This window comes from Siniperca chuatsi, linkage group LG21 (genome assembly GCF_020085105.1).
Source record: "Siniperca chuatsi isolate FFG_IHB_CAS linkage group LG21, ASM2008510v1, whole genome shotgun sequence".
NCBI classification, from domain to species: domain Eukaryota; kingdom Metazoa; phylum Chordata; class Actinopteri; order Centrarchiformes; family Sinipercidae; genus Siniperca; species Siniperca chuatsi.
This window is the reverse complement of record NC_058062.1, coordinates 11307611-11333665: the sequence shown is the minus strand read 5'-3', so window position 1 is coordinate 11333665 and position 26055 is coordinate 11307611. Positions and strand designations below refer to the sequence as shown.

The 26055-nt window shown below is 39.6% G+C and overlaps 4 protein-coding genes and 2 long non-coding RNA genes across 18 annotated transcripts; 4 read left to right on the top strand and 2 right to left on the bottom strand.

Annotated features, from left to right (window-relative positions):
• The first annotated feature begins 11 nt into the window (after window positions 1–11).
• On the top strand, window positions 12–6127 carry LOC122868872. The gene is made up of 3 exons (XR_006376195.1): window positions 12–138; window positions 5712–5767; window positions 5987–6127. It is a non-coding gene; the product is annotated as an uncharacterized LOC122868872 (long non-coding RNA).
• Window positions 884–3036, top strand: amn (amnion associated transmembrane protein). Its single transcript, XM_044181282.1, has one exon. It carries the CDS (start codon window positions 1198–1200, stop codon window positions 2614–2616), a length of 1419 nt encoding a protein of 472 aa, XP_044037217.1. The 5' UTR covers window positions 884–1197; the 3' UTR covers window positions 2617–3036.
• ush1ga (Usher syndrome 1Ga (autosomal recessive)) lies at window positions 4190–14412 on the bottom strand. 2 transcript variants are annotated; one of them, XM_044181280.1, is made up of 7 exons: window positions 13762–14412; window positions 10502–10955; window positions 5958–9654; window positions 5627–5717; window positions 5276–5329; window positions 4662–4895; window positions 4190–4355 (listed from the first exon to the last, which is right to left on the bottom strand). In XM_044181280.1, the coding sequence occupies exons 1-3, from the start codon at window positions 13923–13925 to the stop codon at window positions 8854–8856; spliced, it is 1419 nt and encodes a 472-aa protein (XP_044037215.1). In that variant the 5' UTR covers window positions 13926–14412; the 3' UTR covers window positions 4190–4355; window positions 4662–4895; window positions 5276–5329; window positions 5627–5717; window positions 5958–8853. The 2 variants fall into 2 exon arrangements, with proteins under 2 accessions (XP_044037215.1, XP_044037216.1); XM_044181281.1 differs by lacking the exons at window positions 5276–5329; window positions 5627–5717 and having other exon boundaries at window positions 5958–8716; window positions 8858–9654; window positions 13762–14410.
• Window positions 14413–15839: 1427 nt separating this feature from the next.
• On the top strand, window positions 15840–19401 carry LOC122869144 (proton channel OTOP2-like). Of its 10 annotated transcripts, none has more exons than XM_044181829.1 (8): window positions 15840–15857; window positions 16034–16090; window positions 16453–16823; window positions 16919–17055; window positions 17155–17213; window positions 17771–17913; window positions 18012–18862; window positions 18953–19401. In XM_044181829.1, the coding sequence occupies exons 3-8, from the start codon at window positions 16454–16456 to the stop codon at window positions 19121–19123; spliced, it is 1731 nt and encodes a 576-aa protein (XP_044037764.1). In that variant the 5' UTR covers window positions 15840–15857; window positions 16034–16090; window position 16453; the 3' UTR covers window positions 19124–19401. The 10 variants fall into 10 exon arrangements, with proteins under 10 accessions (XP_044037764.1, XP_044037761.1, XP_044037763.1 ...); XM_044181826.1 differs by having other exon boundaries at window positions 15840–15869; XM_044181828.1 differs by having other exon boundaries at window positions 15840–15869; window positions 16223–16823.
• Window positions 19402–19979: 578 nt separating this feature from the next.
• zgc:112148 (uncharacterized protein LOC550424 homolog) lies at window positions 19980–22359 on the top strand. Of its 3 annotated transcripts, none has more exons than XM_044181832.1 (7): window positions 19980–20102; window positions 20309–20376; window positions 20530–20632; window positions 21172–21261; window positions 21713–21841; window positions 21961–22089; window positions 22180–22359. In XM_044181832.1, exons 1-7 carry the CDS (start codon window positions 20091–20093, stop codon window positions 22204–22206), a joined length of 558 nt encoding a protein of 185 aa, XP_044037767.1. In that variant the 5' UTR covers window positions 19980–20090; the 3' UTR covers window positions 22207–22359. The 3 variants fall into 3 exon arrangements, with proteins under 3 accessions (XP_044037767.1, XP_044037766.1, XP_044037765.1); XM_044181831.1 differs by having other exon boundaries at window positions 19981–20102; window positions 20488–20632; window positions 21716–21841; XM_044181830.1 differs by having other exon boundaries at window positions 19982–20102; window positions 20488–20632.
• A 258-nt stretch (window positions 22360–22617) lies between these two features.
• Window positions 22618–25586, bottom strand: LOC122869147. The gene is made up of 2 exons (XR_006376259.1): window positions 25394–25586; window positions 22618–24884 (listed from the first exon to the last, which is right to left on the bottom strand). It is a non-coding gene; the product is annotated as an uncharacterized LOC122869147 (long non-coding RNA).
• Between the last annotated feature and the right edge of the window lie 469 nt (window positions 25587–26055).

The window sequence follows — 26055 nt, the reverse complement described above, 5'->3', positions numbered from 1 at the left end:
ATTCTCGCAGGCACCCACAGTGCTCCTCCGACGCTTTTCAGGGGAAGTCCCGATCGGCCCCACATTTCATTGATATTCCAAGTCTCTAATGCGGCCGTGGCACAGGTGACAGACTGCCTCAGGGGAAATTCAGGTTCAGTGAGTATGTGTTTATTTATTATGCGATAGTCCTGGTACTTGTTCCAAGAAGCAGGATTACTGCCTTATTTGGGGAACTTTGCTGAGTAAAATTCTGGTTCTGGTGACATTTGAAAAGCAATAAATAACTTACATTAATTCATACAAAAAAGCAGTTTGTTTCCTAATTATGAGAAGCTGTTACAAAAACAAAAAGTAGAAAGTAAAAGCAACACATTTATACAATGTATCATTAAACACTTTTGAATACATGAGAAGTAAAAAACCAGTACAGAGTTAATGAACTTGCATGATGAAGTGGCTCTGACAAAGATCATATCATATATATACTCAATGACAATAATTCTAATGTGGGAGAGAGACAAAGAACATCCATTTAAATTCAGAGCATTTCTTTGCATTCAATTTTTACTGCACTTCTCTGTCCAGCACTATTCTGCCTGTGTGGCATACAGTGGTCACAATCTTAACTGAGTGATTTCTGGTCCTAATAGAGTTGATAGATTTTATATTTAATCCATTTTTTTAAATCTGTAACTTCATTTGATTTCATATTAATTTTAATAAGCCAGGAGCTAAATTATTAAATTAGATTTATTTAAAGACATCTTCATATCACTGTACAAAACCTAAATAATAGTTTGAGATTTTAACCATTAGTTTAATAGCATTCCTGATGTATTGTTATATTCTGTATAACAGTTTATAGTGAAAACCTCAGCAAAGTTAGTTTAGCTATGGCTGAAAAGAGGAAAGGGAGAAAGCCCACATCTGGATAACCACTGAACTGAAAATTCATAGAAATGTGTTCAAGATATTATGATGATAGACAAACTATCATCATAATATCTTGGGGAGGAGGGGGGAGATGGCCGTACAAGGATAAAACTTGTCCTAAAGCAGGTCTGTTCTTGAAGAAAAAGTAAATCTTTTACAGGACACCTGACGTAGTTCAGAGCTCATCAGCTTTACTGGTAAGCTGTGTGCACTCATGTGTTAGTCACAAGGTTGGAAACAAAGGTCACCTAATGTTCTCCCAGTCTGTCACAAATATTCAGAATGCTGAAAACACCAGACATGCTCCTTCTCTTCTGTCTTGTCGGGGCAGCGAATGCCCTGTACAAACAGTGGATTCCTGACACCAACTATGAGAATAAGACCAACTGGGACAAAGAAACTGTTCCATGTGGCAATGACATAGTTCAGTTTTCAGCCCAGAGACAAGTGTCTGTGTTTGTGGAGACCACACATGCTGTGCGTGAGATGAGACTGCCAGTTGACGGAGAGTTCATCCTGAATTCAGGAGCTGGATTTTACATTGTGAATGGACAAGAGCCAGGCTGTGGGGCAGGTGTCACGACCCAGTTCAAAGATTCAGAGTCTCTTCAGTGGTTTAACCCAGCTCTGTGGCAGGCCGCTGCAACTCTGGATGACCTGCAGCGTGGAAATGTCTTATTCTCAGTCCATGAGGAGAGTGTCCCTTGCCAATATGATGATGTGGTTTTTAAAGCCAGCTCCTCTTTCAGGGTGGACACCAGCTCCAGTCAGTCTAGCATTTCTGTCAAATCTGTGTCTGTGCTGGGGAGGATGTTTGATATCAGATCTGAGTTCTCCCAGTATCTCAGCTCGCGCTCGGGCCGACTGCAGTTTCAAGGATCCTCTGCTGTCACTGTTGGAAACCCGGGCTGTGGGGATCCTTCTGGCTGTGACTGTGAGAATTCTATAAACCGTCAGCGGATCTGTAGCACTGTAACATGTGCCTCTCTGAGCTGTAAGAAGCCTCTCCTCCCTGTGGGACACTGCTGTGATGTTTGTGGTACCATTATCACTATCCATTATGCCGCTGCTTTCAACCTGCAAACTTACAGACAACGAGTCCATCACCTATTTCTTGTCCTGCCACAATACAAATCCATTCAGCTGGGAATGTCTAAAGTCTTCAAATCACAGCGGTTGATGGGGATCATCCCTTTCGGTACCTCACCCGAGATCCAGGTGGTTATCCTGGATGGAGAGAAGGGAACACAGTCAGACACTCTGGCCTGGGACATAGTGAAGGATGCCCGTTCTCATGGCTCTAACCTGGGAATCATTGGGGCTGAATTTCAAGCTTCCTCTGGGAGCAGCAGTGATCAGTCTGGAAGCAATGCTGGGATGGTGGTTGGAGTTGTGTTTGGAGTTTTAATTATGATTACACTCATCATCATCGTGGTTGTCCTGATTCGTAAGGGGGTCGTTGAAATGCCATCACTGCCTTCGCTTCCGTCTCTGAGCAGCTTTAAGAGAAACAGTGATGTCGGAGAGCTTGGTGGGCCTCTTGACCATGGCTTTGATAATCCCATATTTGACAAGATCAACATGCTGCCTGATATTCCTGGTCTGTATGGGACTGAAACAAATTCAATCTCCTTGACTTGTACAGGTGTGCACTTTGTAAATCCAGTTTATGATGAGAATGAAACTGATTTTAATGCTTGAAGTGACTGCAGTGACCTTTGATTTCCAATGTACTTTTGTATTAAAATTGATGATTTTACAGACCCTTCATAAACAATAAATTCCCTTATAGCTTTATAACAATTCACCAATGTAATAAACTTATAAAAAATGCTGACAGATACTAAAGCTTTTAAAAATCAAATTGACTTGTAAGACAAATAAAATAATTGCTGGCAGACAATTGTGTACTTTTTTCCTCAAGAGCAGTAATGTTGCAATAAAACTGCTGTAAATTCCAAACACACCCACTGCTGCACAGGTTTCTTATGCTCATGTTGCACAGTTACCACTAGATGGTAGTAAATTTAACCTTCAATGACATGTATGTGAAAAAGTCCTCCATATGTACTATAACTTTATCTACCTTGGTATGTAACTTCAATAAACATTTATAATGCACTAATTTTTCTTTTACAAGCTCAGAATGAAGGCAGGTGATGATTTTGTTAGTAAAACATGGGAAGAGGCATAATTTTGCATTAACCAGAGAAACTACATTGTCTTTCTTTGACAGCCAGGCTGTGACATATAAGGGCTCTATGAAATCAGCCGTGTACTTGTGGAGCAGCCTCATAGGACCAGATACATCATAGAAAGACACAGAGCCTCTGTGAAAGTAAACATATAAGCCATTTCTTGATGATGGGTGATGTCTGGGTCAAAGGTCAAGCTCCTTGTGTCTACAATACAGGGGAAATATAATGTGTGAATATTTCATAAGCCAAATGAACAGGTACGATTTGACAAACACGCGGAACACAATACATCAAAAAGTGTATTTACATTTCAAAAAGTCCTCTCGCGTCTCAGGCGGGGTTGAAGGCTGAGATTCTGACAATGGGGATTTAAGACCTAGTTTATTATTTTACAGGGACATTATTCGGTATTATGGTAAAACATGAGGATTTCTACAGTGTATTGAATATACACTTTAAATAGAGAGGTTTTAAAAAATGGAGCTGAGCAAGTAAAGATTGAATAACAATACTAAGAATCTATACAGCCATACTAGCGGCTTTGTGATGCTGTACTTAGGCACAGCAGTGCTAACATGCTCAGAATGATAATATTTACATGCTGATGTATGTTCGCCATCTTAGTTTAGCATGATAGCATGTTAACATTTGCTAATTAACACAAAACACAAAGTACAGCTGAGGCTGGGAATCTTATTAGTTTTGTAGGTACTTGATAATAAACCAAATTTCATGACAATCCATCCAATAGTTGTTGAGCCATTTCACTCAGAATCACAAATGTGAACCTCATGGTGGTGTTAGAGAAAAAGTCAAGGGGTCACCAAAGACATTAGGATCATCTGGGCCATGAATGTCTGTACAAAATTTCATTCATCCAATAGTTGTTGAGATATTTCAGTCTGTACCAAAGTGGTGGACCGACCGACCGACAGACAGACAGACATTGCCATGCTGCTAGCATGGCTAAAAAGAGCACATAGAAAGATACACTGAAGAAAGCTCGTCTGAAGAAGTTTTCTCAATGAGGAGCCAAAAGATGTAAGGTATAAGTATACAATATGATATACACTCACCATTCTTCCAAATCAAGTTATGTTTTTCCCTGTAGGATGAGAGGATCAGGTCATACAGCTCCTGTGTAGCATCAGTCACTACTTGGAGATGTAGATGGTCCATGCGGTTGATTTACGCAGTAGGCAGACATACATCTGCCAGTCCTTTCTTCCACTCTGAGTACTCCTGGAACAAGCAAAACAAAAGTAACATGTATCAAGTATCATGTGATAAAGTGAAGCTGTAAAGTAACAGCAACAGCTGTAACATGCAACTCCTTTTCTCTGATCCAGAACTTTTCTCCAGGAAAGTGCTGAATGGCGTAAATCTGTGTACACTGTCAACACACCAGCATCCAAAATAGACCCTTTGCCTCAGAGAACATCCTGAGCTAATCCCAGATCATATGATACGCTGACCGAGATGGGTTAACACCTACGGGGCATTCTCTACTTGTTTGTTATTATCTTAAATATTTCATATATTTTGTACCTGCAGGATGTCAACGTCAGACTTGCTCTTGGACAGTTTGTTCATTTGAGCCAAAGTTTTCATCAGCTATGTTCTCCTCTGCTCCAGATGTGCCTAAATGCCTTCTGCCTGTCTGAAGGCCTGTCTCTGCTCTCCCTCCAGCACCTCTGCCGCCCCTTTTCTGGCCTCCTCTACGGTTGGCTGCAGCCTGGCGAATGGCTGTTCAACAGTAACACAAACCTCCTGTAGTGAAGACTGCAGGGCCAGAGAGGAAAGAGGAAAAATTGAGGAGTAATGAAATCAGAAAAACATATTTAAACCAGACCATTGTGCATTAAATTTAGGTACAAAAAATGTGTTATGGCCAGAGTTGACACTACATACTTTGAAATGTAGTCAGTTACTGAATACAAATGACATAGCAATTTTTGTAATTAGTAATGCAATCTATTGGATTACGAAAAAAAGTGTAATCTAATCTGAATACTTTGGATTACTTCAAAATCAAACATTGAAAATATTGCACCTTATACTAAAAAAAATCCACAAAGTTCCACAAATATTAGTTTTTCTCTTTAAACATCTCAAAACATTTTCAATGCAAATAAAATGCATTTTGCATAATCAGCATTCACCGTTCTTTTTCTCCCGCCAGGACCGCCACAAAGTGGAGCACTTGTCTAGAAACCCTGTATGTCAGATGCACTTTTCAAGTTAATAGAGCATTAATAATTAATAGAGCATTGGTTATAATGAAAAAAAGTTTCATAATTTTAAAATTGCCATATTTTGAAGATATAATCAAAAATTTAATCAGTAAGTAATCCTTGACAATATAAATGTAACCAAATTACAGTGTCTTTCAAACATAATCTGGGCTGATTATAGTTACTTATTTTTTGTAATCTGATTAAATATTCCTGAATACATGTAATTCGTTACTACCCAGTCCTGGTTATGGTGCAATATTTGACAATATAACATACCTTAATTAGGTCATTGTTGCTCTGTAGCTTTCCAGTTGCTTTGTCAGCTGCTGAGACACTGACTGATCTTTTGTTTCTTCTGCAGCTCAGTCTACAGTACAACAATCATCACAAACACAACTGCAACAGATGCTGCATCAGGTTTGCAAAGATGCCATTACTGGCATATCCTAAATGAATATTATAATAATATAATATAATATTATTTTGAATAGTTTGAAACAATTAAAGCACATTTGAACAATTAAAAATATACCCAAAACAAAATTCATCTCACAATATTTAATGTTATGTGTTGAATCAATTGTACCATGTGTAGTGTTGTTAATACCTCAATCTGTGTGTGTGCCTCCCCCACAGATGCAGTTGTGTGCCCTTCCTGCTCCTCCTGGTTCTCACAGTCCAGACACGCACAGCAGCCGTCCACCAGACACAAGTGTTCGAGAGGAAGTTGATGAACCTCAATAGTCCGTCAATGTCGTGGAGGGGATCCACCAGACGATGGTTTTGGAATTTATCATTCTCCAGATGGGGTCTGAGATGGGCCTCGCAGTAAGAAACCAGACAGGTCAGACAGGATTTTAGGGCCTTTCTGGGGCTGTCCATGCAGGAGTAACATAACACATCTTGTGGGGGGAGTGGGTCGGACGTCTCGATGGTAGGATCCTTCGGTTCCTCCTTGACGTCTGTGTTTCCTCTCCTTCAAATTCTCCTCATTATTACTGCTGAGAGTTGCCATATTTGAGAGTGTTCCCCCAGTCACCTTAAACCTAATTTAGTTGAGCTTTAGGTGGTCACAAGGCCTACGACTGCTTTTCCTGCCTTTTCTGAGATCCAAAGACCCTCAGAGTGCATAAGGAAATAATTGAAAACCACACAGGTATTTTGTACTCAGCCAGCTGAAGCATTCTCATTTTTCACCCCTCCCCTGTTTTACTCTTCTCTTTGCCCTGTATCCAACTTTACTAAGCTTAAGACACAGCAGATTACAAAGAAGATGGGTAGGAAATGACGAGTGTATGACCAAGCCAGGGAGGGCAATGAACATCCTTTTTCATTCTGTCCAAGTTAATGACCTGGCTTGTTTACTGATTTTACTTTATTTCATGGTGATAAAGAAACAGTTATGTCTGGGTTCTGTCACCAATAAGGCAAATTAATTAATGAAAACATTAGTATAGCATGTGGATACCTTAGTGCTGCTAAATGACCCATGTGGGAGAGCCTGACAGTGTTTCCTTCTGATAACAATGTTGTAAGAGGCATGGAGCTTAACACTTCAGCACAACTTCCTGACTTCATGTCATGCAGTACAGAGGAAAGAATGACGCTTGTCTTGTGTGTGTGTGTGTGAGCAGCATGTGAGGATTATCACAATGGCTAAAGATGCCAAAACAAATATTTTCCGCCCGCTCAAACACAGACACACACACCAAGTCTTGGCAGAAGCGTAAAATGATATCTTTGTAAACCGGTAACAACTGAGACGGGATTTTCATTGACCTGTAGAAACTGTATAATAAAACACGATACAAACATGCATATTAGTTACATTATGCATAAGTAGGAACTCAGTTAATTTACATGTTTGGTACACTAATGAGTGAGCATTCATTTACTTTATACTGGGGCTTCAGAAATACTGAGGCCAAATTCTCCCAGCAGAATCCCATCCATCTCAATTTTTAAGAAGCTACCATCCAAACTCTATACAACATTTCCTAGTATTTAAAAACTAAATAAAACCACACATTTTATTCCACATGTAATTGTTCAGTTACATTCTTATCTTCTGAAATTATGGTCTAAATATTGTTTCAAAGCCTTCTGTATATATCTTTACATGTATGCAATTTTAGTGGAAATGACTAAATCCCCTTTTATTTTAATTTATGTTTTTACTCAGAAAGAGTAGGCCACAACTAAAAAATATTAAGAAATATCAGAATCAGCCCTAAAAATCCAATATGTGTAATATGTGTGTAATTATTAACCCCCCCAAATTCCCAGATATATGACCAAGGACATAACCTCAGTGTCCTCAATGTTAGCTATGGCCCTAAGTAGAGTAGAGTGCAGTAAGGAGAGCAAATTATATGGATACATCAGTTAAGTAATTTACAGCATTAAAACATTAGTATTTTTATTTAAAATCCACCTAAAATGTTAACAAGTGAGATATCAACATATGCTCCTGTGCAGACATAAGTTATTTTAAAAAAACAAAAACTAATCAAGATACAAACAGTTGGAAGACTGACATGAGTAATATACAAAGGTTTATAAATCTCCTAGTGTATGGACTGAACATGCAAAATATAAAACTACAACATGTTATATTGTCTGTTATAAAATTATCTAAAGATACTGTGTCTTTGCATAGTTTACAATACTACAGTAAATCAAAACAGTAATCTCAATGAGCAATTGGCCTGCATTGCCAGTGAGCAACACTTGAACTGACATGGCTTGCTTTATGTAAACAGGTACAGGGATGAAATATGAGTAAGGAAACAGTTGAGTGGCTCTGGGAGAAAATGTTGCTCAAAATGTTGTAATTGAAACAGTTAATAATAAAGTAATGTCAAAGGTATTTATGACAAAAGAAACGTTTAAGCAAATGCACAGGCACGAGCAATGCAGGCACATGAGGTGGTAGGATTTACCCCATAGGGGCAAACATGTTCAGGGGACACAGACCCCACAATCAATTCTCTGTTAACGACGCAACATGGCATTAAATGACACTGCACAGTACTGCACTCTGATAACTGTCTTTGAGTTTGTTAAACCATGCAGTGCAGAGGACTCCAACCAACTAACATACAGAGATATTTTCAGTGATCCTCCCTAGGCTAACAAGACACTGTAAAAGAATCCTGTTAAGAATTTATCTCACACTCGTCTCTTCTTGCTTGACATATTCAACTTGACAGTGTCCTTTCTGCTTTGTTACCACCGAGGTATCAGGAGAGGTAAATCATTAAGTCCTCCTTGTCCATACGTGACATTTCACTCCACAATGCTCCACTGACCTTTAAGGCTGGATGAGCACACAGCGGGAGGATCGTCTACAACAACTTTTATTATCTGCAGGACAGAATGAAGACAAGAGACAAAACTGTGTTTGTAACTGAAGAGGATTTGCACTGGAGTAGAGAGACAACATAACAAACACTATTCCCAAGTACTGCCTTACTACACTGTATAACTGAAAATCTCTTCACTCACAATTCTGTATCCACGATGCAGTCTGGGTCTTCTATGGTCTCCAGCCGTCTCTTACAGGCCTCTAAGATTTTCTTCCTTGGTCCTAAGGGGATATGGATACTCTTAAGGTCACGATCAGAGCACAGCATCAATGCTTCAAGGTCGATCTTCTCCCTCTTGAAGATGGAGAAAAACTCACTCATGCTCTGTGTGGCGAGGAAGACCTCCAGAGGGCTCGTGTCAGGCTCATCATCATCGTCCAGCCCTAATTCGACTTCTTCCCAGGGCAGCTCCTCCACGTTCCTCTCCTGCAGGCTGCGTGCACTGCCGATGCTGTCTTCATCTACACTCGGGTACTGCTGCAGCCGACTGCGTAAACGCACATTATTGCCTGACTGGTCCACACTGGTGTCGTCCCGACCACCAAGGTCAAACATCCCCCCACTCACATAGTTCCTCCTAAAAACCATGGTGCCCAGACCAGGCCGGTTGAACAGGGAATCATGTCCTGAGTCTGTGCTGATCTCAGAATAGTCCACATCGGGCCCATGGAAGTCCGGCTCGCTCATGGCACGTGAAATGGCGTCGTAATTGTCTCTGGGGAACATGTCACGAATGTTGCGGTGGCCACGGTCCTTCGGGTTGACGGAAGTCCCTTGTTTGACAAACATGACATCGTTGCCCAGCTGAAGTCCAGAGAGGGAGCGCACACTCTTCCTCCCATCCTCGTAGATTTTAAAGGTCCCATCTCCTTGTTTCCTCTTCTCCAGCTTCTTCTGAATCTTTGTCTTCCCTCGGTTTGTGGCATGAAGCGTAGCCTAATGGGACATGTAAAATACAGCAATTAGGCACAATCACAAATGAATGGATTCGATTTTACAAAGTTTAACGAGACAGATTACTATTTTTGTTGATACTTTTCAAGTAGCCACTGGTTTCAGTTCATGTCAATGTTTTTTAGCCATGCTAGCAGGCTAGGGATGGCAGTATCGGTCGGTCAGTCAGTCCACCGCTTGGTCCAGACTGAAATATCTCAACAACTACTGCATGGATTACATGGACATTCATGGTCCCCAGATGATGAATTCTTTAAAGATTATTTCTTTTGGGCTTTTTGCCTTTATTTGATGGAAACAGGAAAGTGTGTGTGAGAGAGAAAGAGGGGATAGCATGCAGTAAAGGGACTGCAGGCTGGATTCAAACCCGGGTAATTGCAGTAAGGACTCAGCCTTGTACATGGGGCGCACACTCTATGAGGTGAACAACAAGAGTCCACCAGATGATGGAATCTAATAACTTTGGTAATCCCTTCACTTTTCCTCTAACACCGTTTAATGCTTTAGTTTATGACCAAATACTTGCAGAACTAGTAACATTCCTTCCAGCCTCAGTTGTAATTTGTGTTTAGTGCTAATTAGCAAATGTTAGCATGTTAACATGCTATACTAAGATGGAAAATATGGTAAAGAAATTCTACCTGTTAAACATCAGCTTGTTAGCATTGTCACTGTGACCATGTTAGCATTTAGCTTAGTCATAAGATATGCAGTTCAGAGGAGGGATTTGAAAATTCTTTCTAGTTGGCAAATTGAACTATGCAAGCATGCAAAAATGCAAAACAAACAAACTTGGTCCTTCAAGAACAGACAAATAAAAACTCCTGACCTGAGAATATGGCACACTGACGGTGGCTGCATTTAAGTTGCGCAGCTTGTGGCTAAGAGAGCTGCTGGTGTAACTGGAAAAGCTCATGACATCTGATGCAGAAGCCTCAGAAGCGTCCTTATGAAACTTCCTCTCCATGCGTTTGTGGTGTTTCTTCTGCATCTTCATGCACTCTTTAATTCGCCGCTCAGCCTCGCGAAACGCCCGGTCCTTCAGCTTGTTGACCAGCTTGGGGTTGAGGCCTGTCTGCTTGGCAGCGATGGAATCGAGGTAGCGGACGCAATCCATGTGATTCTTTGTGGCAGCCATGTCCAACGGCGTGTGGTAGTCGTTGTCCAGGCACCAAATGTTGGCACCGAAAGACACCAGGAAGAAAAGGCAGTTGTGGTGACCATTGGCAGCTGCCAGGTGGAGCGGCGTGTTCCCCCATATGTCACACTTGTCAGGGTTTCCTCTGTGGGCCATAAGAGAGATGTTAGATGCAACCTTTTAACTCAGAGAACTTGTATCAGATTTGCTAAATAAATATTTTAATTTCTTGTTCAGACTGTTAAAAAGATAATGGATACAGGTTGCATCCGTGGTCTTCTGTTTAGATGACCTGCTCATTAGTAAGCATGTGATTTTTTGATTATGTTTTCAGCACTGACCTGCCATCCATGGGTTGTTAATGGGACCTTATTTAATAATTTATCATCTAAACACCACATTGCTCTTTTAGAAAACCAACCATAGATCTTCTGTAGGCAGAACATTTCTTTAATGGCTTTGACCAACTGGCAAATAGGATGGTTTGATTAAAATGATCCTTCAAAAGGAATTTACCATTATGCAGGGGACATAAATAAAAATAAAAGCAAGAATTTACCCTTGGCTGACAGTCCACGACCTTAGGGTTACCTCTACGTGTGCTGCACTGTTGCTGTTGGTCTGTAATATGACCACAGGCTTGCCAGCACCACTGCTACACTACCTGTATCCAGTTTCAGGGGAGGCCAAATAGGTTGCGCCTGACTCAAAAAGCACAACTGTGCATGGCTGGTGATGTCACGCTGAATTGCTCAAGTCAAAACATACAGTATTACAGCTGGTGTAGAGGAGAGATGTGTATGGAGCTTTCTTACTTTTCTTTCCCATCATAAGCCTGGTATGCAAATCTATGAAAGCTCATTTGTTTCCTCATTATTAAAATTTTGTTCAAACTAATATTCCGTTAAGCATCTTACTGATAATCGATAATGTTCAAAGGAAAACAGGATTTATTCATGATATACAGCTTGTTTGTGGCCACCGCAACTAAATATTGGAAATACAATTTTAACTTAATATTTTTAACTTAATAATTTTCAGTTTAGAGTCCTCTGATTGGTGTCACGCCCCCTGTATTTACATGTTTACTGAACAGTCCTGCCCCTGTCTTCCAACGTAGCCACGTACAGTCTGCTGAATATTTGATACGATGGACGTGAAGCTACTGTCGAAGTGCAAATGTATTATTGATGGATTGTGTTGTAAGGTTTTCACAGGGAATGTGTGTCAGATCTGCCAGACCCAACCTGGGCAGCGATTAGCAAAGTCATACTCTGATTTCAGCCCACTGCTCTTCTTGTTTGGACAAGATTGGGTTTTAACGGTCAGAGAGAAAAAAGACGTTGTAGGATCAAGGGTTGCTTGAGTTCAAATGTAGGGGAATGATTGTCATGAGTCTGCATAATGAACAGTATGTGGAGAACAGCCCAGAAAGCGACAATAAAACAATGATCAAACAAAGGAATTTCACTGTTCGCCCTGCGCTGATGAAGGATGAAGGAACATAAAATGCTATAAATTGATGTCAGACGATAAACAGCAATTAGCTGTGTTCTATTTTTATTTTGAGATAAAATATATATCACCTTCAATTATACAATACGCTTGTTGTAGATAGAGACCATCTAACATGATAGCTTTATGTGTCATAATTTATGTCTATCCTAGTAAAATGCTGACCACAGCAGTGATATGTCTGCCCACTTATCCCTCCCCTGCTCTTTATCACATTATGGGCTATTTGCGTCTTCACTTCCTATATGACAGGTTGATGTTACTGCAGGCCACCCAGTGCAATATACTTGCCAAATATCTATCTATCTAAATATAGCACTGCATGGCATCTTTCCCATGAAATTGTCAAGCAGCATTCAATTTCTCTTCATTATATCCCCGGGTCTCACGAGTTTGGTGCCTCTGTGAAACATTATGGCAGCTATTAATGTTTAATTTTAGTACCTCATGTCAATCAGGGGTTTATGTTTTCTGCTATCAATAGAGGAATATTATGTCCTTGGCAGCTGAATGCCTCCAGAGCCTTGTTTACACTTATTCCGTGGGAAATAGTGAATTTAGTATTGTCATGTACTGGAAGCCTTCCTTGCTTTGTTGCCTAGAAAAATAAAAGTCCTAAACTCTTCCTCAATTTTGATATTTTGTATTCAATAAACTAAACACTGATGAATGATGCTGTCTCACTTTTACAGTAAGTCTCTGAATAATTTACTCAATTAAGCAGATGGGCCCATTTTTCTGGCTGACAAGCAAACCAGGTCAGCCAGAAAAGATGAAGAATGGGCTGTTGTGTGTTTCCTCATCTCAACTGTCCATGCATACCAATCACATTTGCTCACTTTGCTAAAGTAAGGCCTCCTAAAATTATGTTATCTGCTGTTAATTTGATAAATAACAGTGATGACACAATGAAATAGGTAATAATGTAATGATAGGCTATAGTGCCTCTAGTAAGTAAGTAATGAAATGCTCCTTTGTGCTGCTATTGCAGATTTTTCAAATCCTGCAAAGCCTGAGGTAATTGTGTTGGTAGTAGGCTATGTCAGGTCGTGTCCCCTGTGTATGTTTAATGATCAAATAATTGCTGGACCAACATGGTGTTTTGTTACTTTAGTAGCTGGACTTTGTACAACTGCAAAGACTGCCTTTAAGAAGTTCAAATATTTAAATATTTTATTTTATTATTTGACAATTTAGTGAGCGAGGTAATTGAAATAAGGTCATTTGGGGTAATTGTTTGGTTTATTCTGCCTAATCTGACACTGGACATAGCTTAGAATAAGAATGGAGAATGGTAAAATAGTTCACTTTTGCCCTACAAATGTTTTTATTACCCGATACGAATGAATAATGGACATACGAGTGAATTCTGTGGCCTGATACAGTATTGCGCACACGCCCTAATAAGTCTATCGCTACCAATGCTTTCTACCCACCCCCTCGCCACGATCAGCCGCAGTGCCTCCAGGTTGCCGTGATAAGCAGCCCATAACGTCGGTGTCATGCCATCCTCATCCGGCGCATTGAGGTCCTTCCGAGTCGCCTCCTTCAGCAGGTCCAGGTAGCCGTCCCGGGCCGCCTTGTGGTACCTGTCATTCATGGTGCACAATTAATCCACCCTGCTCGACTCCATTCCGTTTCACCACCACCATCATCGTCGTCATGTGGCGATGTAGTGGGTCCAATTTGTCCCGCCGTTCCCCCCACAGCCAGTCGCTCCTGATCAGTGGAGGAGCTACATGCACAGCGCGTCGGTGGTATCCAGGGACGCCACGGTGCGCACCGTGTGGGTGACAGTGCTCCCGGTGGCCGAGGTGGTCCAAAACAGACCACCTCTCTGTTCTCCAAACAACAAATCCCCCCAGAATAAACACACTGCAAGTTCCCTAACTGAATGTAGCCAACTCAGGTTCTTTTATTTGTGTAACATTTCTATTAGGAGTTAAGGGCTGTGTGAATTTGATTTTACAGGACTCCATTTTTGATCTCCCTCCTGATGTGTCTGGGGCTCTCAGTAATCATTTCAAAAAGACATGATCCTTTGGTATGTTTATATACACTTAGGTGACAGTTTATAGGTACACCTAGCTAAAACTATGCAGTCTATGCAATCACTCCTCATAAAACTGAATCAACACCTCTCTAAAACATGTTTGAACAAAGACTGAACATTATAACCTTCATGGAGGTAGGGTTCATTGTAGGAATATTGTATTAGACTGCTTTAGTTTTAGCTAGATGTACCTAATAAACTGGCTACTGAGTGTACGGTACTACTGTATACAATAGCTGCAGGCACTGCAAGAGAGAGAAAAACAAGATTAGTATCTCACTTTACTACTGATGAGTAGATTTGCTGCTCTGGTCTTATATGGAGCAAGCAAATGTATTTGGGCTATTCAGTCAATGCACACTTTATTTTCTCCATGCACTTCAATTAGGTTGACCTGGTAGGAATATTTATATGTTATTAAATCTGAAAACATTTCTGCAAACTTTCCTTTATTCTTTCAAACTCATTCAAAACACAGGAGTAAACTCCAAGACAAAAATATCCACTGCACTACAGTTGTAGAGTTGTATAAGTTTATTCGGGAAATGAAAATAATACAGAGAACGAATTACCGGAGATGTCTCATTGTGATTGACACAGAATCAGAGTCACTGGTGTCAATGTCATTTCTTTGAATAAGCCATTGTTCTGACTTTAGTGCAGACAAAAGATTTCATGAGTGTAGCAATAAAAAAGTACCTCTGCTCTCAGCCCCACCCTAATGAAAAGGATATAAATTAACCCAAGTACTCATGTAAATAGTTGCACCAGTTACTCAGAGACTGAAGTTCTGAGAGACAACTGAAACTTCCATAACAATAGGCACAGATAGTGGCCAGGCTTTTCATGTACTTCACCTCGGGCATTTTGCAGAGAGTTATGCATTGAGTCATGAAAAGCAGTAAATAACTGAAAGCATTCCCTTCAAGCACTGAATCAAAAAGAGAGGCGAGTTACGCATGATACACCTATTTAGAGAATTTAGATGATGTTTAGATTTTGAGGCATAGCTGCATGTGGCAGCTGCAGCAAAAAAAAAACAAAAAAAACGGTCAGACAAGTCAAAGACAATATGACCCATAAAGCCTCAAAAGTATTTATAAATACAAAAAGATCATGAAAATATGGTTTTGATAATGTCAATTTCCTTATTTTAATATCTATTTTGTGCATGCTGTTAAAACTTGTGCAACAAATGACTGGAATTAAAAATGTATTGTATAATTTTTTTTGTTGTTGCTGTTTATCAAAACAGGAACCGGTTTCTTGTATTTTGGATTTCATGAGAAAAGGTTTTCCTGGAAACATCTTTTGAACTTTACATGAATGTTTTGTGCAAAACACATTGTGTTTGGTGATAATATGGTGTTCTTCATAACAGATTTATTGACATTTATGACTGTACAGTAAACTACCGTGTTTTTGAAGGCATATAAAAGCTGTGACAGCTCAGTGCTTCTCAGGATCATACTACGTCAGGTAGGCTTACAGGTATCCTGAAATCTTTTCTTCATCTGAAATCTTTTCTTCTTTTTTAGAAGGTCACTGATTTGTCAAATTGTCAAAAGAGCACAATTTTGGTAATCAACAAGAGCTGTTTTGACATTATTATGTGGCTGTTTCACTTGTACTGGTGTTATTCCTGATTTTATCAGAGATGGAGAGGGATAGTGTAGATGACTTCCCTCAAGAAAATAGAACAGCTAATCCAGGTAAACATGTTTGTGGATTCTTACTCAATATAGCGCTGTTTACATGCATTGCTTGCCAAAACTAAAGCGGAGTATGAAATTAAGGATGAAATTAAATCCCATTTGTTGATTTGAAACTGTTCTTTTGTGTAGCACCAACACTGCGACAATTATGCTGATTTTGAGTCCGTGGAAAGGTTTAACTTGGGCGGAATCTTTAAAGGGAACCTCGGGTGTGGCTGTTTAACCTGTACTGTCTCATATGGAACCAGATGCAGCACACAACTCATTTGTGAATAGATCTTAGAGAGAGGAACCATGTGTTTGAACACTGGCCATCCATGCAACTGTTTGACTGATGGCAATCCCTGTGAACCATGCAGGATGGTGATTAAAGACAAGAAGACAGAGGAGGCCCAGCTGTCCAACAAAATCAATGCACCTGGTCAAGCAGGGAGCACATGTGAACCCGACCTGAACATCTCTTCCAGTGGAGTCGTGAAGGAGCGGAGTCGAAACTGGGGATGGATGCTGTCTGGGATCATTTGTGTAAACATTTTGATCCTGGGCTGTGCCTTGGTCAGCGGCAGTGCCTACAACAAGGTAGACATCAGCACCCCTGACCTGCAGGTTTTCCTCATCATCCTCCTCCTTTTCACCTCCATCTGGATGCTTTATTATACCATCTATATGGCCAGGAAAGAAAACGCTGTTGTTTACAAGGATGGTCATGCTGGACCTGTATGGCTTAGGGGTGAGTAAATATTGCACTTGCTTTAGAATTAAGTTTTGTATTGACAGAGCAGTTTTATGATTTTTCCCCTGTTCTACATGTCCTTGCTCCTTCAGGAGGACTTGTGCTATTTGGACTTCTCAGTATTGTCATGGACATTTTCAAGATAGCCAGCTATGTGGGCTACCTCCACTGCGATTCCGCTGTTAAAGTTGTATTCCCAGGGGTGCAACTTGTTTTCATACTTGTGCAGGTAAAAATGCCTAAAAATGCCAATTACAAAGAAATTAGAAATGTACTAAAGTCTTTATCATTGCAAAATATTAAATATAATTGTGCAATCAATTGGCAGACATACTTTTTGTGGATCCACGCTAAGGACTGTGTGCAGATACAAAAAAACGTTACACGGTAGGTGATTAATGAATTCCCCCCCCTCATTCACTGTCTTTGTAAACATGCTGTCCTTGAGGGTATCTATTGTGATACTTAAAAATGGCCAAAATCCAGTCTTTCTCTTTATTTCCAGTCCTTGAAAAGGTACAATTATTATATTAGTGCTTTTCACAATTTCCCAGAGCCCAAGTTGATGTGTTTTAATAAAAAAATAAAAAAGTTATTCAGTTTACTATCAAGAGGACTGAGAAAACTAGCAAACATTCACATTATATTTAATATATTAAAAAGCTGGAAGCAGTAATTTTCAGTAATTTTTTTGCTTAAAAAAAGGACTTTTAATTAAACTATTAATCTATTAACATTGTTTCCACTTATTTTTCTGTCAAGCAAATAATCAATTGATCAACTAATTGTTTTAGGTCTAAACTGTAATACACCAGTTTTGATTTGAAAACCAGATTAAATTAAAAGCAGCAAGACTATAACTACTTTGTGGATGCTGATTTTGTTGCGGATGAGGATATTGCGCTCATTATTTCCTTTTGCTCCCCTCTTGTCTTTTTATTTAGCTGTGGGCTGATGCTCACCCTCTCCACAAATCTAGTTGTGTGGATGACTGCGGTCACTGAGGAATCCCTTCACCAAACAACAGTTCCCAACCATCCGAGCAACACCACTAAACTCTCTGGACGAAGCATGTACATCAACAAAGGTAATTATAGCACATAAAGCAATCAAAGTAGATATAGCAATCAATAAAATACCACAACATAACACTTCTCTCCACCCATGCCCTGTCATATCTTACAGTGGGTTATGGAGACAATACATGCAAGTGCAGCCACACTTCATGTAGCATCTTCAAGGTGGCCTACTACTACTTGTACCCCTTCAACATCGAGTACAGTCTCTTTGCCTCTGCTATGGCCTACATCTTGTGGAAAAATGTCGGTAGAGTAGTAGACGAACATGGCAACCACCGCATCAAATTCTGTCTGAAGGATGTTTTTCTCGGTCCTGTGGCAGGAATTCTCTTAGTGGTGGCGGGTCTGGCAACCTTCATTGTATATGAGATGGAAATGCAAAAAGACAATAATGATGATGACAAGAAAGACAACGCAGTGATGATGCACTTGGTCATGAACATAGTGACAGTGACCCTGATGTCTGTCTCCACTGTGATCGGCTGTGCTATCTACAAGGTGGACCACAGGGAGCATGTATCGGAGAAAAACCCCACTCGCAGCCTGGATGTGGGGCTGCTGGTGGGAGCCTCACTGGGACAGTTCATCATCAGCTATTTCACTATCGTAGCCATGGTTGCAACTGGAGCTCAAGGCCACCTGAACAGGCTCAACCTGGCCTGGGGTATCCTGATGGTGATCCAACTTGGTCTGCAGAACTTTTTCATCATCGAAGGTCTGCATCGGGAGCCCTTCCACGTGGTTCACCCGATCACTGTGGTTGTGAATCCGTATGTGCTACAGCCAAGCAAAGATCTGAGCAAAGATCTTGAAGGATCAAACATGGACACAAAGTCCAGCCCAGTACTCACAGCACACAGCCTGCACGGCCACACGGCTGAGCATAGACCCAAACTGCTGTGGAAGAGACGGGTGTTGAAGGAGGTCTGTGTGTTTCTGTTGCTGGGCAACGTCATAGTGAGTATCGGTCTCCCTCACACTCTCAAATTCACTGTTTTAAAATTCACCAAATACTCAAACCTGTTCTCTTGTTTCTTTCTTTGACAGCTGTGGATCATGCCAGCATTTGGTGCTCGTCCCCAGTTTGACCACAACACTGAAACTGAATTCTACAAATTCAACATGTGGGCCTCTGTTGTGAATATTGGACTTCCTTTTGGCATCTTTTACCGTATGCATTCAGTCGCCAGTCTGTTTGAGGTTTTTCTGACCTCATAATGCTGCAGGAGCATATGCTGTACAATGTTGACATTATAAAGCTGTTTTGTTTAAATTGTAGCTCATTTTGATAATGCTTTGTTATTTCTCTTTAAAGTTGTGAAGTAGATATTGACCTTGATGTCTGATTATAGCCTGTGTAAATGTGTCAAAATGTTATTTTCAGAAGTTAAAAAATAATTGATTGTGAAAGCTAATCTTGTATGACTAATTTTATGCTTCAGCCTCTGTATACACAAAATAAAGGCAAGCAATACACGCCGAGTAAAAGAGAATGATTCATTGTGTCACCAATTATTATTATTAGAATTATTACTTGTAAAAAAAGCCTATTTTGAAAGATAGCAGCTACATCTAGCTAGCATCTATTTTAAAACAGATATTTATTATAGCTCAAAGAATTAGTCAATTGGTTGATTAGTCAACAGACAGAAAATTAATCAACATTTTGATTTAATTGGTTAAGTCATTTTCAAGCAAAAATACCAAACATTTTTTAGTTACATGCATCTCAATGTTGCTGTTTTTCTTTCTTTTTTTAGGATGTCACTTTGGGCTTTAGGAAATTCTAATGGCCATTTTTTAAAAACAATTTTCGGACATTTTGTAGATCAAATAATGAATTAATTTAATCTAGAAAATAATCAGTAGCTTAATTGATAATGAAAGTAGCCTACTTGTTAGTTGCAGCCCTAATTGTCTTTTTTGGGACTTTGTTAGGCAAAACCTATGCAAAGAGTAAATTAATTAAACTAAAGAAATGCTTTGCCAAAGCCTTTGGAAGATCTTTTAAAGTATGTATTCACATTGGAACGATCACATGCGACATAAATTGCTATTTATTTGGGCTGGATATGAAAGGCTTACCTTTGAGTCAGGCAAAGTTAAAGCCACACTTTCTTGGGGTCCTTAGCACACCGTTTTATTTACAACCACGTCACCAGGAAATACATCCCGAAGCGTCAAAATGCAGAGACAGGTTATCGATCCTAAATTTGTTTTTTTTTATTAGTTAGAAACCGTTTTGAGTATAGCTTAACTGTATCGACATTTTAAACTTTAATATTTACGACTTTTAAGACTGAAGTGACAAACTAAGCCGTGGAAACAGACATTCTGCTCGGTCTGTACAATGTGCGTGTAGCATAGCGTTAACCTGCTAATGTTTTTTTGTTTTGTTTTCAGGACTCCCAAGACGCGCCTCTTTTTGGTGAAGATGAGGATCACATCAGGTTAAGAAAGTCCAAAATTAGGTCAGATGTGCTAATTTTTTGGTTATATCTAAGTGTCATAAGTAACTTCCTGTATTCTGACCAAATGTTTTGTTTTAATTATAAAGAATACAATGACAATCTGCGTTTCAGACATCCACTGGCCTCATTCTTCCATCTCTTTTTCCGAACAAGTGCCATCTTGGTCTACTTACTGTGTGATATCCTCAGCACTGGTTTCATTGCCTGTATGGTCACCATCATCCTCCTGCTGTCATGTGACTTCTGGACAGTCAAGGTGAGCAGGTCAGGTATAGTTTAACCACAGGACTACTATGGAAAGAAATCATCTTGCTTCTGTTTTATACACAACACCTTGTTTTTGTTACATGTAGGGCTGCAACTATGGCGATGTTTTTCATTACCGATGAATCTGCAAATGATTTTCTCGATTAATCAGTTAATCATTTAGTTTATACAATATAAAAGTATGAAATGTTCCTGTTAGATTTCCCACAGCCCAAGATGACATCCCAAACCCAACTATATTCCTATGACGAAGAAAAGCATCAAATCCTCACATTAAAGCAGCTGTTACAAGAGAATGTTTGGCATTTTTGCTTGAAAAATGACTGAAATGATTCATTGGTTATTTAAATTGTTGCTGATTAATTTTCTAACCATTGTTACTCTTGAATTTCATGCTCTGTATTGTTTGTGCTTGTTTTTGTTTTGTGAATATTTGGACAAGTGTATTATGAGTATGTTGTTTATGGTAGAATCAAATCAAAGCACCAGGTTTTCATTTATAGATGGATTCCCCTTTTTCACCCCCAGAATGTGTCAGGCAGATTGTTGGTGGGCCTTCGGTGGTGGAATCAAGTGGATGACGATGGAAAGAGCCACTGGGTATTTGAGTCATGGAAGGTAAGCAGAAGCTCAAGCCAGAGTAAAACATCCTTTGTAAGCTAAACAGCCTCATCACGTTTCCTTTTTTTAAAATGTGACCTTGGCAGCGAGCAACCCCAGCTCTCTTGAAAATAATAGAGATCTCAGTAAAATCGCGGATATTCAACCTAACACCGAGGCGACTGCATTCCAGAAAATATGGCACATCTACAATTTCACTGACTAAGTACACCTTGCAGCGATTTAAAGTGCTAATATAACATTTGCCTTTTTACAGTGTAATGTAGCTGCATGACCTTATTGGACAATTGAAGATAGTGTTAGAAAGAACAGCTGCATTGTCCTCTCTCAGACATATCATACGGCACAATGGGGACGTCGGACATGAATATCCAAGTACTATAACAGTTTTTTTTCTTGGATTTGTTTATCGAATAACATGAAATTAAATCTTGTTTACTTTTCTTAGCAGACACACAGTATGAACACGGCATCTCATGCTGAGTCACGGATCTTCTGGCTCGGACTCATCGTGTGCCCCGTCTTCTGGGTCATGTTTGTGTTCAGTACCATCTTCTCTCTCAAGATTAAATGGCTGGTTAGTTCAGTGTTTTTGAAAGTGGATGTCAATTTCATTTCTGTCTAATTAGCTGCTAATTGTTGGTTCATGTCTTGTTCCTGTTTTGTAATTATTTAAAAAAATGTTTTGCCCTACAGGCGGTAGTAATCATGGGCTTGGTTTTACAATGGGCCAACCTGTATGGCTATGTCAGATGCAAGGTGGGTGGAAAGTCCAACCTGAGAAACATGGCAAAGAACTATCTTGGTGTCCAGATTTTTAAACAGGTATGTGAAAAGCAATCATACTTCCCTCCTTACGTTTTGTCTTAATGACATGATGCATTAACTTTTCCATTTTAATTTTTTTCACTAAAGGCAATGAAGAAATCAGAGCGACCTTGAAGTTGAAGAGGATGTGTGATGACCATTTGCAGTGTGACGGAGTACGATGCTGGATGGACACATTATATTTACTTGATTCCTGTTGAAAATGGCTGGTATTTTCTAAAGGGTGTTTTTATTTTGTAATTTCACTAAAGTTTTTCGTAAAAAGGGTTTTGTATGTGTTGTTTCCTCTGAATTCATTGACTGATGAAGTCTAACTTTTCTAATAATTCGAATAAAATACAGTTTAGTTGCTTTAGAGAATACATTTTGTACAGTTGTTTTGGCAGTGCAGGTAATTGCATCGGTACAGAGCACAGGGAGAGTTATATTTTCATTGATGTAAGGTAATTGTGAAATGTAAAATCACTATCAAAACCTTACCGTTAAGCTGAGTTTACCACAAGACTGCCACAGTTCATAATATGCTTTAATTCATCTTAAATCAGGAGTTAAGAAGACATTAAAGATGTTAAAATGCCTGAGTCCTAAAGGGGATTTGGATCTAGACATTGCCCTAAATTCAGAGCAGTTTTGTTGTAAAAATGAAAGCATTAAATGTGTTTCACATATAGCTTGAGTTTGAGCCACAGCCCTGCAGGCAGCATCAATTAATGTACTGTACACTGTTTTCAAAAAGGTATTTGGGGATAATATACTGTATATAAACAGATCTGTTACCTTATTGTGCCTACTAAAAAAAACAAAAACATTGTTATAAATTGTAGAGTTTCTAAAAGTTAAAATGTTTTGATATAAGTGCTGCTTGGGTGTGATTTTATACAAAAACTGGTCATTTACCCAGGACTTCTCTGAGGAAAGTGTTGTGTTTTACAAAAAAAAAAAGAGACAACAGTAAACTTATAACCATCATTTCTGACTGCAACTCTTACTAAAGGCTCATTGTAAACACAATTGAGCAACTATAATAACCCCATGATCATGATATCTAAACATTCTGTATATTGAACAGTAATTCCTTAATAATAACAGTATAACAGGGGTGTTCAAGTGGTTTCATAGGATATTAAGTGTCAAAATCTCATAAATTCCCTGCAAATTACCTCAGACATACCCATTGATTTTTCTTAACATTATGTTATTAACACCTATCAGTATATTCACCTCTCATTAGCTGCCCTTCAGCAGCTTTGTTTTAATGGTGGACAGACACAGAGTTGTGAAATATTCAACTCAAGCTGAAGTCCTGCTGGTTAAAATGTCATCAGGTCCAGGTCAGAGTATCGGTGTAGAAACTAATCAAGCACCAGTCTGTCTGCAGTGAGTGATTCACCCACTAGGCGGCAACAAAGGAACATTTTAGTTTAGCAGATTCTGTGTCACATACTTCGTTTCATTTGTCTTTTCCTTGCATTTTATATATTTCTATTATATTGTACCTTATTCTACTGATTTTATTCCCTCAGAATAACATCCTGGAATACTGCCATACATGTCCTGAAGAGGGTGTTATGGAATATTGGACAATCTTTTAAATAATCATTTCATACACTTACATGCATCATGTGACTCAGTCAGGGGAAAAAGATATCAGGAGTGAAAGATGAAATTCCTTTATTTGTTTGATTTTTAGAATATGCTAACACATTTTCATACATCAAGAGATGAACTATAAGTACAAATCAGCACCACAACATTATATTGTTTTATGATATTATTGTGAATGTAACGTGTAACAAATGTAATAAATGTGAGGTGAGATTTGCTTCAATCTTTCAATATTTGCATTTGATTTTATGAGATCTTATGTAATCATAAATTTGTAATTTTATTGAGAACAGCTCAGTTTAGCTGTTTCAATAAAGTAATGGCATGCAATAACACACAGTTAAACCGTATTATTAGTACCAGAAATCAAAATGGTTAACTGTACATTTATAATTTATCATCACATAAGTCATTGCAAAAAAGTATACAGTGCCAAAAAAAGGAATAGATTCAGAAAAATATCTTGCGTTGGCAAACTTCTGATGTCTCTCAGTTTCCAGTGTACCTGCGTCAATATTTTCCAGGAAGTTGGACACCTTTCTGAGCATTCGACTGTCCTCAGGCATTCAGCTGAATGACACTAATGTCACCTTTGGCTTCTGTAGGGGTCGAAGTAGCAATCACAACAGATCATACAGTGTTTTTTGTTTATCCAAAATCGAGACTTTGTGAGCATCAAAATTCCCTGCTCAATATCAAGTATTGCAGCACCGACTCAACACTTGCAGTATTTGTTTAACGAGCTTCCTCACCCTCATCCTCTTTCTTTTCCCTGTTCTCTAGGACTGGCCCTTTGGACCAGCAGCAGAAAATGATGCCGCCATCTTTGGCCAACTGCGTCAGCACCACGGACTCCAACATGCTCAACACCAAGAAGACCAGACACATACAGAAGTGGGTTCCTGCAGCACAGACAGACAGTTAGTGTCTCAAACTGTGATGCTGTTCATATACTTCGTTTGAGAGTTTGTATGAGTGTGTTTGTGTCTGCATGCAAGCTGACGGGCGGATGATGGGGCTGCACTGGCTGTCTCCAGGGAGCTCATCGTTGAGGATGTTGAGGAACATGGTGAAGCCGAGCACCAGAGTGACGCTGAAAGAGTTGCATTCACCGCCTGCCAGCGGCAGAAATGTCAGAAAATAATGAAATAAATCCCATTATAAGTTCCCAGAGCGACCCGCACATCCTGAAAGAAATGAAGCCTTCTTTGAAAGAGTAGCCTACACCACTGATTTAGCATTGCACTCTTATAACATTGTTAGACTCACAGTGGGCTGTAGACCTGTAAACAGACTTTGATATGTAAAATGTTTGCTCTGAATTAATTTCATGTTCATTTCAGAAAATAAATAGCCAATTACATACAACTCACGTGTTTTATCCTGAGCAAAATATGAATTTATGCTCATTTCACACTGTACGCACATTATTATGGCAATGCTTAAATAATTGCAATATAATCCTAAGGAAAAGCGCATTTTTAAAAACATAACCAAACCACAACATAACCAAATCACCATGACCATTCATGATTAAAGAGGATAAATCGAAATCTTCTTCAGAATTAACACAGCTATGTAAAATTATGAAATTAAGCAAGTCAGGACATTATCCCTTAACACCTAGTTTGCTCAAAACTTTTAATGAAATATTATATTTCATATTTTTATATTATAAGTGAATTGCTGAGCTCACCATTAGTGGACCAGGTTTGGATGGCGAAAGGGCGAAGGGATAGTTGAACAGGTTGACTTCACAGTTCATCGCTGCAGTGTGCTTTAGTGTGCCAGATCTACCACACCAGACAAGACCCAAGGTGTAGGCTGTGCAAAGAGGCCCCTGAGACAATCCAGCACATAACTGCAGGGTGTAAGATGCTGGCAGGAAAAGCATACATGGAGCGCCATAACCAAGTGGCTGGCATAGTGTACAGGAACATCTGCACTGAGTATGGACTGGAAACCCGGAGGTCAAAGTGGGAAACACCTCCAAAGGTGGTAGAGAATGACCGAGCCAAGATCCTGTGGGACTTCCAGATCCAGACTGACAGAATGGTAATGGCGAACCAACCAGACATCGTGGTGGTGGACAAACAGCAGAGGAAAGCCGTTGGCAATACCAAGTGATGGCAACATCATTAAAAAGGAACATGAGAAACTAGAGAAATACCAAGGGCTCAGAGAAGAGCTGGAGAAGGCCTGGAAGGTGAAGGCAACAGTGGTGCCCGTGGTCATCGGAGCACTTGGGGCAGTGACCCCCAAACTGGAGGAGTGGCTACAGCAGATCCCTGGAAGAACACCAGACATCTCGGTCCAGAAGAGTGCAGTACGAGGAACAGCAAAGATACTGCGCAGAAC